The sequence below is a fragment of the Linepithema humile genome, chromosome 4, assembly GCF_040581485.1.
Source record: "Linepithema humile isolate Giens D197 chromosome 4, Lhum_UNIL_v1.0, whole genome shotgun sequence".
NCBI classification, from domain to species: Eukaryota; Metazoa; Arthropoda; class Insecta; order Hymenoptera; family Formicidae; genus Linepithema; species Linepithema humile.
In genome coordinates, this window is record NC_090131.1 from 8,362,381 (window position 1) to 8,373,410 (window position 11,030).

Genomic DNA, 11,030 nt, shown 5'->3' on the forward strand with positions numbered 1-11,030 from the left:
AATCCCAGGCAAATCCCATACTACCCTCTGGCAGCGGGTCTTTTATAAACCCACATTGCACGCCAGAGGGTGTCTTTGGAAGATTCTCCACCCCCGGCTATTGCCCCCCCCCGCACAAAACAAAAAAAGATAAGAAATTAAATTAAAACATATATAAACATATATCATCATGGATATGTTATATTTAAAGTAAATGCGATACATATCGTGATCAGCAAATGTTTAGATATAAAATAGGCTTTTAAAATTTACAATTCGGGGTTTCAACAATGATATAATTTGCAAAAAAATATAGTTAGAAACTATAAACTATAAACTATAATTAGCTAACTATAAACTATATGAAAACCATAAAATTATTATAATTAACACTAATGAACATAATAAACATTAAACATTTCGCAAAAACACAAATATACAAAATTCAAAACAATTATACAATAATAGAATGTTTTCCTTAATAGAAGAAAGGCCTTTTTTCAATTAGGAGAAATATTGTTGCACGAACTCTTGGCGAAAAATATTGTGACCAGATTGTACTGATTCTTTGGAATTCAGTACAACAGGATCATCTTTTTCATCTTCCATATCCTCATCTGTGATTCCGCGTCTAAAAAATAAAATAATTCATATATTTCAATATCATCATTCTTATCACATAATTATTACTAAAGCATATATATATATACAATATAACATATAACATACAAATTGTTATCATGAAAATTTTTCCTGATGTTATGTAAGACAGTCATCGCTATGATGGTTGTCTTTGCTGTACGAAGGAAGATCTGCATTCCATTTCGCAAGGCGCGAAACATGCCCTTCCATTCACCAAAGCAGCGCTCCACGATGGTCCGGGTTCGTATATGAGATGTTTTGTAACGTTCTTCACAAGGATTACGAGGATTTAAAATTGGTGTTAAGAGGCATGGCTTACAAGGTATGTTTTCCAGCAAAGGACACAAGTTGACACAAATCGACACAAGTATCACTCTGTCTTTGTTCGATATTCAATGAGCAACAGAGAGAATAATACTTTTATGTCGCTTGTGTCTCTTGGTGGAAAACTACCAAGGATACCCGGAATCCCCAAGCAAAATACCTCGTATTCTACCTGCCTGTAAATTTATCAGCATATATTATATTATATATAAATGTATATATAAATATAATAATTATATTAATTACTTATAAATGAAAGAAGTGGTTTTAATGTAAAATACATTTATCACTCTTTAATATTAATGCTATAATTGAAATCACAGAATAAATAATTTTGGACAACTTAAAATAATTATCATAGCTTTATATAATCAATCACAGCATAAATATTAAAATGTATTTTATGGATGACACAATCCCCTTCTCTATATGTAAATATTATGGGCGTAATGCCTTTAGGATGTGTTTAAACTGGTGAGAAATTTGTGAGAGCCAATTTATTAGAAAATATATATTTTATTTTCTTCGTCAGAGAAGGTGTGTATGTACAAGTTTATGTTTGAGTGTTTTATTGCGCCAGAGGCGCTTTCTCGGTAAAGGTGTAAGACCGAGAAGTTAAAAGAAAAATTGATGGGCGCGGTAAGAAATTACCGGCCGCGTCTTGGTATATTGAACCGGTCCTAAGAAGAACGGTTCGATAGACGATGCTCGTTGCAACCCTTTCTCGGGTGTTAGAGGAACTCCGTTTGGAAAGTGGTCTTCCGTCTGGCAACTGCTCTCCAAGCACGCCCTAGGCGGCGAGGTTTGTATTGCGACGGAGCGAGTCTCTGGTGTGCTTGATGAAGTGACCGTCTCGGCTCTCGGTGCAACAGAGTGTTCTGTGTAGCAAGGAGAGAGAGGTCTCCGAATTTGAATGTCCCCAGCAACTAGAGTATCCCTTAGAAGCCGGATCAGCCGGACACAGAATTCTAAGGGAATTAATTTCCACTGTAGAGTCTGTGGGGATGACGGCGGTGCTGGTGAGTCAGCGGGCCGCTTGGTTGAAATGTGTGGCCAAAGCTGGGACTCTGTTTTTCTTTTACGTGCCTTTCTAGGCACTGTGAGAAAAACTGCAAGGTAATTAGCCTCTGGTTACTCTCTGCTCTTGCAGAGTTAATGCTCAGCTCAAGGGTCCTATAGAGAGCTCGCCTTGAAGCGAGTGAGTGAAGAAAAGCTTGCGACAAAGCTCTTTTATACTGCTTCGATCGATCCTCGATTGCGAGAGAGTCTTACACCGCCTGCGCAACCTGGTGATGTATCTGCAGGCTCAGAACTCGGCTGAGGGTCTGCGGCGCGTAGCGGCGCCGCGGCGTACTACGCCGCTTCAGTGCAGCGGTGTGGCGATATGCCGCCACAAATATATATAATTATATTTAACAAAATTATTACCTTGAATTCGTCCTTGAGAGAACATGAATCCCATATACGCGCATCATGAGCACTGCCTTTCCATCGAGCAACAATGTCCAGTATACATCGTTCAGCATCGCAAATCAACTGGATGTTTAACGAATAGAAACCCTTCCGGAGTTATATATAACGCAGCTTGTTCCTGGCTTGGGGCATTTTATTGGTACATGAGTACAATCAATACAGCCCACAGCCATAGGAAAACAAGCTACGTTATAAAATTCCTGCTGAAGTGTTTCTATTCGCGGTGGAAATTTTATAAATTGTGGCAGTGAATCTGCCAAAACTCGCGATACTAAAGCGACGATCCTAGACACTGTTGGCTGCAATACACCATGCAAATCTCCTGTAATAAGAAATTTTTAGTTTTATAACAGTTTTTTTCCACTAACATAATACAAATCACAAGAAAGTCTAGCAGTGAGCTCTCTGACAGAGTTCTTAGAGGATCGATGTTTGATCCTAGAACCAGAAAGTGTAAAGTCAGACACAAGCAAGACGCAAGCAGCAATGCGATCAGACAAGCGAATGCAGCATCAAACAAAAAGAGCGGAACAATCAAGTTCATTTGCGGCTACAGGCAGTAAAAAACTCTTCGTAAATGCGCATATTGTCAAGAGAAATCGCACGCGGTTTATTCGTGTCTAAAGTTCCAGGCATTAGACGTTTCAAATAGGCAGCTTATCGTTAAGGAGCGCAAACTGTGTCGGAATTGTTTAAGAGGTAATCATATCGCAGCAAGTTGTACCTCCGGTCATTGTAAAAAATGCGAAGCAAAACACAATACGTTATTGTACCCCGAAGCGCAAACGATAGAAGCAAGCAAGCAGATAATTAACAGCGACAATGCGAGCGCAGATAAGAGTGTGACTTTAACATCAACTGTCAATAATAATCAAATATCGTCTTCGCGAGTTTTTTTGTCAACAGCGCAGGTTTGGATTCGCGATCATAAAGGCAGACGCATAGAATGTAGGTTACTATTAGATTCGGGTTCACAGTTCAATTTTATGTCCAGAGAACTTTGTAAACAATTAAAATTGCGCACACAGCAACAGCAGTGTTCGGTCAAAGGATTAGGTCCGTCGATTGATCTGAATGAATCTGTGGAAGCGATCATTGAATCCAAGCATACAGCATATCGCACCAAACTACAGTTTCTCATCACGGAAAATATCATTGAGAGGCTACCCTTAACAGCCTTTGAAATGGATCATATCAGAATCCCGTCGCATCTGCGTCTGGCAGACAATGAGTTTCACATCCCAGCCAGAGTAGATGCTCTGTTAGGAGCAAGCATTTTCTGGGAACTTCTCTGCATCGGGCAGATTAAGTTGAGCAAAGGCCAACTAATTTTGCAGAAACGCAGAACGCACCTGGGATGGATTGTTGCGGGAGGCATTTCAGATATCAAGCAAATCACCTTATTGAGCTGCATGGCATCTGACAATACATTGCACGAACAGGTGCAGCGATTTTGGAACATCGAAGAGATTGAACAAAACTTATTGCCATCAAAGAACGACGAGTATTGCGAGGCTGATTTTGTGAAGAACTGTCAACGGGATTCATGCGGTAGATTCACAGTCAGTCTTCCATTCAAAGGTGACCCAAATGAGTTAGGCGAATCCCGTGAGCATGCACTGAAACGGTTTCATAAACTGAAGAAACGACTGGAGTCGCAACCGGACATCAAGGAACTATATGTAAGGTTTATGCAAAAGTATCTCGAGCTAGGTCACATGAGTCAGATATCAAGTATCAAGGAAACAGCCTCCAAGAAATATTACATCCCGCATCATGCGGTAGTAACCAACATTAACAATCGAATCAAGCTCCGTGTCGTTTTCAACGCATCGGCACGTACGACTTCCGGAATAGCGCTCAATGATCTTTTACGAGTAGGACCCACAATTCAGCCTACTCTATTGGCAACAGTTGTACGATTCCGACAATATCAATTCGTCATGACGGCGGATATCGTTAAAATGTACCATCAGGTCAATATCCGAGAAGATCAACGAGATTTACAACGAATCATTTGAAGAGCAGACATCAATCAACCAATACAAGAGTACCGACTGAATACGGTTACCTACGGACTTGCCTCAGCTCCATTTTTAGCAATTCAAGCGTTGCAGCAAACGGGTCAAGATGCTCAACAAGATCATTTTGTAGCGAGTCAGGTCATTTGTGACTTTTATGTGGACAATTTACTCACCGGCAGTGACAATTTGAGCAAACTTCAAGCACTAAAACAAGAAATTATCGAGATATTGAGATCAGCGGGTTTCAAGTTAGCAAAATGGAACTCGAACGAACCGTCACTCATCACACAATCAACCGACAATACCGCACAAGTCCTCAACATTGGGGAAGAGAAAACTCTCGGTCTTACGTGGAATTCAGCGACAGACATATTCCAATATCGCGTTGTGGCTCGAAACAACGAAGGTCAAATTACTAAACGTACGATATTATCGATCGTGTCACAAATTTTCGACCCATTAGGACTCATCGGGCCATCAACAATCAAGGCAAAAATAATGCTGCAGCAAATGTGGCAACTCAAGCTCAGTTGGGATGATTCATTGCTAAGTGACTTACACACGGAATGGACTGGATACGTTGAGCATCTTAAATCCATAAATGATATTTGTATTCCACGCATCACTGTATGCCACAACCCAGCACGCATTGATCTTCATGGTTTCTCAGATGCCTCAGAGAGTGCTTACGGAGCTTGTGTCTATTTACATTCCGTCGACCAACAGGGTAACGTGACCATTCGATTGTTGTGCGCCAAATCAAGGGTCGCACCGTTGCAAACTGTCTGCGTGCCCCGACTGGAACTGTGCGGAGCCCTACTCCTAGCAAAATTAGTTCACCAGGTAATCGGAATACTGTCATTACCAATTCACACCTGCTATTATTGGTGTGACTCAACAATCGTGCTCGCGTGGATACACGGCGAACCATATCTCAGAAAGGCTTTTGTGGCCAATCGAATCACCGAAATTCAGCAGCTATCAGCAAAGGAAGCCTGGCGTCATGTCAACTCAGAAGACAACCCAGCCGATGTCATATTAAGAGGAGTAAATCCACATCAATTAAGCCAGCTACGTCTTTGGTAGGAGGGACCAGAGTGGTTACACGAGCCTGCAGAGCACCTCAGCAGAGATGTACCATCGGTAATCGGTGAAATTCCTGAGAGCAAGGCTAACATAGCAACATTCACTCAAACAAGACATGTTGACGATCTCCTAGAGAGATTCTCGTCACTCTCAAGAGCAAACCGAGTTCTCACATATTGTTTGCGGTGGAAAGAACCTCGAAGGGATACAACGTCTCAATACGTACGCGCCTTAAGTGTCCAAGAGCTAGAAAGAGCAATGAGCATCATTATCCGAACGATACAAGCGCGCTGCTTCCCAAGGGAAATCGACGAATTAACGCATAAGAAGCAGGTTTATCATGATAGTCCATTACTAACCTTATATCTGTTTTTGGACAACGAAGGAATCATACGAGTGGGAGGACGACTGGCTAATGCACAAATCGCATATGCACGTCAACATCCTATTGTTTTACCGTCGAATCATCACTCACCTAATCATCCGATCAGAGCATTTAAAAAATTTGCATCTAGGGCCACAAGCGTTACTCGCGACATTGCAAGGCACATTCTGGATTTTGTCTGCAAGATCCACGATTCGAAAAATATTGCACAAATGCATCATTTTTTTCCGAGCACAACCTCCAAAAACCCAACACATTATGGGCAATCGACCAGACTATCGAGTAACATCTGCACGCGCATTTGTAGACGTAGGAGTCGACTATGGAGGTCCATTTCATTTAAAACTTAGTCGAAACAAAACCTGCAAGGCATACGTATGCGTATTTGTGTGTATGTCTACCAAGGCTATTCACATCGAATTAGTCTCCGATTTAAGCACACCGGCGTTTCTTAATGCGCTCAAACGCTTCATTGCTTGTCGCGGCTTGTGTATAAACATATACTCGGATAACGGCACCAATTTCAAGGGGGCTCAGAATGAGTTGCACGCGTTCTATGAACTCCTTACATCAGCGTCACATCAAGAAGCCGTCGAACAACATTGCTCAGGACGTGCAATTCAGTGGCATTTCATACCACCTTATTCACCACACTTGGGTGGTATCTGGGAGGCCGGCATAAAATCGGTAAAAACGCATCTCAAGAAAATACTCAGTGAAGCTCTATTAAGTTTTGAAGAAATGTATACGGTTCTCACGCAGATTGAAGCGGTCTTGAACTCACAACCATTAACTCCAATATCAAGTGACCCTACAGATCTCAGAGCGTTGACTCCGGGTCATTTTTTGATCGGAGAAGCACTAAACGCGATTTCTCAGCGTTTCATCGATATTCCTTCTAATCGACTTACTCGATTCCAATACCTGACGAAACTGGTCCAATCATTCTGGTCACGTTGGTCTAAGGAGTACTTGTCGACTCTTCAACAACGATTCAAATGGAATCGCGAGGATCTGGTATCTCTAGTCAAGATTGGAACATTGGTGATTTTACGGGACGACCAAACTCCTTCGATGCAATAGAAGCTGGGAAGAATCATCGAATGCCACCCTGGTAAGGATCAAATCACTCGGGTCGTTAGCGTTAAAACTACCAAAGGCGTGATTCAACGCACCATAGCAAAGATCTGTATTCTACCATTGGAAACGTAGTTAAGGATATTTATACTCACAGGATAACCATAGCATGTAAGTTTACCATTTCATTTATTTGCGTTTAATTAGATAATAAGTAAAAGGCTTGTAGCAATGTTTAGTTGAAAGCCTAGCCTTTCAAGGCGGGCGAGATGTAAGCGCTGTGTGCAGGGGACAAGCGAGCGTATGACGAGCGGCGCAGATGAGCGTAACGCCGGCGCTAAAAGAAGTGGAGAGAGAGAGTTAAGATGGAGAGCGAGCATGTGCGTGAAGAAGGCGAGCTGAGTCAGTTAAGGAATGTACGCTATCTCAGCAATAAAAACAAACAATAGAGATTGATTCAAGTGCATATTTTACGTAATTCTCTACCTGCATCAAGCAGTAGAAACAACTTCTTTTATAGCAGCTGATATTTCTCTACTTGTTTCTGCTAAATCGCGATCAATTTTATCATCTTTGCTCCTCCGACGTCTTGCAAATTCATCCATTTCTGGCATTATTTTTTTAAGAGCCCAGTGAACATTTTGACGTCTTAAAGTAGTCTTATAGTCGTCCTAAAATAGCTGGACGTCTTTGAAATCTGTCAAAAATACGACTTTAAGTCGTCCTAAGATAGTCTTATGTCCCGATTTTCGACCTCCTTAAGTCATGTCTTAAAAACGTCAATTAGAACGACCTTTAAGACGTTTTTTAGTACACCTGGACACAATTTCAGATGTTTTCAGGACTTGGTTAGGATTGATTTTTGAAATATAATTATAAAAATTTAAATATATTTTTAAAAATTATATTTATTTTTAAAAATTTTAATTTACAATGCAAATTTTTATTTTAAATTATATAATATAATAATTTTCTTATTTCTATTCAAGTTTTTACGTATAAAATAACGTCGCATCAAAATACACGCTTAATACGAAGATTCTAAAGAAAACGCACATTAAACTATTAAAAATAAAAATATTAAAAACTAAATTATTTAAACAAATTGCATTAGTCGATCGAATAAACACGAGAGAACATGCACATTTCTATTTTAAATTATACAATATAAAAATGTTCTCATTTCTAATTAATTTTCCACATATAAACTTGTGTGTGGGCGTGTGTGTGATCTTTTATATTTTTAAAACTCAAGTGTAACAATTATCGATAAACATACATTTATTTGGAAACAACCAAGGAGTGGGTTTTGAAAAAATATATATATAATCTATATATAAATAACGTTCACGTCACATTTACGCGTAATGGATAAATAATCTCTTTTTCTTTTACTGTAACTATATCCTCTCCCTCACTCTATTTAGAAAATTTTTAAACAAAAGAAATTAATCACAGTCAATTACTCGTGGATTTTACTTTAAAAGCTACAGTTTTGTATCAAATAGGTGAAAACTTTTTCAGATTCTAATATTTTTTTTTATTGAAAAATTTGAGGTAACCGTGATTGATACGTTGCATCAAATACACGCCTAATACAAAAATTGCGATTTTGTTCTCTCTTTTATCCGTTTCTCGCACATTAAACTATTAAAAATTAATTTATTTAAAAAAATCGCATATATAAAAATAGTCGAACATATAAACGCATATGTAAAAATAGTCAAACACATGAACACGAGAGAAACGGTAATCTAGACGGAAAGTTCGACAGACCGCTTTCCTCAAACTTGTTGTAAAACTTCCAAACGTTGCTGATCAGTTCCGTGATTTCTGCGTGTCAGTGAGCCTGTGCAGGTAAAACGTCTGCGCGTAATGACCTTCGGGATCTTGAGCTCGTGATTGTTGGTGCAGATCCATTGATATATATATATATGCAGCTTGGGTAGCAGCTTCACCTGCAAGAACGTGCGTAAAACGGGAATCGAGATTACCGCCGCAGCGAAGAAGAAACGGTGCAGAGGTCCGGCAGAAGCACCAACAGACCGGTTCGCTTAATAACAGCGCCTGACTGCTTGCCGGGGGGGCGGAATACCCTGTGTCTACGCAAAGCAAGGTCCATAATTATACTATTTTATATGGGTTTGCGACTTGCAATTAATGATTATCGGAAATATATTTTATACTTCGCGCACAATTCTGTTACAACGCATGCGCGTCTGACTGCAGCGTATGCTCACATCGCTTTAATTTATCAAAGTGACAGGTTTCTTAATTTGAAAAGTTGTCAACTTTGACGCTTAATATTTCGTCTCTTGAGACAGAGCGACAATTTTGTGAGAGGAAAAAGTTTTTTTAAAAGAAAAAACGCATCGAATGAGATTAGTTGGGTCAAAATCGGAGGTAAAGCGGGTATTCTGCATAATTACCTCAAAAAGTAAATATTTTTTAAGTCTTTTTTTAATGTGATGTTTCAAAACTATGTGTATGCCATAATTACTAGATAACATTCCGGAAGAGAACCATGTTGAATGGTAAGTACGATCTGATCTCCTGGTTTAAGAGTTTCATCACAGCTTCTTGATGCGTATAACTACTTGATCCGTACTAAACTTTTCAATCTATCCCGAGTTTTCGAAATTATCTCGTCTGGACGATGAATTTCTTCACACCAAACTCACCAAATCTATCGTCCAGACGAGAATGTGCATGGCAATGGCGAGAATGCTGCAATGGCCGTAACAACGCTGGCGCATCGCTGAACCGCGAACAAGACCGCAAGGGGCGCGCACGTAACAAGTGCGTTCGTAAAATCATCACAAGTCTATAATTAATTATGATTCATGCAACGAAATTCCGCAAATATATATAGTGAGTGCCATAAATATGAAAAATATATTGCCGATAAGCAACATTATTAGAAATATTTTTTGTATTTATGGCGCTCGTTATATTAGCAGAATTACGCTGTATGAATCATAACCAATTAGTACTGTGCTGGTAATTTTATGAACGCACTTATTGTTATGTAAAAATTATTAAATTGTCTCAAAACTGCTACATAAAAATGTCTGACAGACGTCTTTTTTCTAATATTTTAATACGTCGTAAAAAGATTATCCAAAAGACGGCCGTAAGACGTCTTATTTTAAAAATCCTTAATGTGTCTCAAAAAATTGTCAAAGATACGTCCTTAGGACGCCTTTTATAATGTCAGAAAGGCGTCTTAAAAAAGACGTCATTTAGTCGTCTCTAGGACTTGCATGTTGTCTGGGAGGCTTTAATATTAATGGAGTTTTAAGTTTACCGAATTGGAACTCATACTTGTCTCCAAAAATTGGATGCTACTAGCACTACTACTGTTAGAAAGTGTACTGGCAGACCTATTTAAAATCTCGTTATCATTTGTCATAATTATTTCCTCATTTTCAATATTTAATGACGGTTTATTCTCTGAAAATAATTTATGCTATCAATATCAAATTTAAAAATTATACTTATTTTTGAAATTATACTTCTTTAATATATCTTAATAACCTTCAATTGATTGAACAGATCCACTGTAACTGTGATCATATAAAGAAATATTGGAAGATTGCTTAAATTTTTTTAACGGTAAAAAGGTATTTCTTGTACTTGTTTCAAGTAATAAAGTTTGTGATTGATTCTGTTGAACAAATGATGTTTTTATTCTGTAAATAAAATTATTAAATTAACTGTAAGAATTAAAATAAAATTATAAAATAAATATTGACAAGTAAAATACAAAATAAGTACAAATAAATATAAAACAATCCACAATAAATTAAAAAATGTTATAAAAACTAAAGACTTACTTTCTGTGAACTACATGAGGGGTTAAAAATGACATATTTTTATATAACTCCCATTCCTTTACAGGTTCATATCCAGAATCAGAAGGTGGTAATACTTGTCGTCTTTTCTCTCTACCAAACATGTCTCTTAAAGATGACCATTGTTTTTCAACTTCTTCAGCTACAAAATATAATTTTACATTATATATATATTGATATTATGAA

General features: G+C 38.5%; 2 protein-coding genes across 2 annotated transcripts; both read left to right on the top strand.

The window, feature by feature from the left end:
• Positions 1-874: 874 nt before the first annotated feature.
• Positions 875-5,528, top strand: LOC105678151 (uncharacterized). The gene is made up of 4 exons (XM_012377246.2): positions 875-943; positions 1,818-1,964; positions 3,447-4,384; positions 4,442-5,528. Exons 1-4 carry the CDS (start codon positions 875-877, stop codon positions 5,526-5,528), a joined length of 2,241 nt encoding a protein of 746 aa, XP_012232669.2.
• Positions 5,529-6,171: 643 nt separating this feature from the next.
• On the top strand, positions 6,172-6,996 carry LOC105678150 (uncharacterized). The gene has a single exon (XM_012377245.2). It carries the CDS (start codon positions 6,172-6,174, stop codon positions 6,994-6,996), a length of 825 nt encoding a protein of 274 aa, XP_012232668.2.
• Positions 6,997-11,030: the final 4,034 nt, after the last annotated feature.

Bases quoted from the DNA above. Each gene is read 5' to 3' on its own strand.
- LOC105678150 (XM_012377245.2), top strand. From the start codon at position 6,172: ATGGGCAATCGACCAGACTATCGAGTAACATCTGCACGCGCATTTGTA.
- LOC105678151 (XM_012377246.2), top strand. From the start codon at position 875: ATGTTTTGTAACGTTCTTCACAAGGATTACGAGGATTTAAAATTGGTG. The intron at 944-1,817 runs GTATGTTTTCCA...TCGGTGCAACAG, and splicing joins TAAGAGGCATGGCTTACAAG to AGTGTTCTGTGTAGCAAGGA. The intron at 1,965-3,446 runs GTGAGTCAGCGG...TTGCGCACACAG, and splicing joins TGGGGATGACGGCGGTGCTG to CAACAGCAGTGTTCGGTCAA.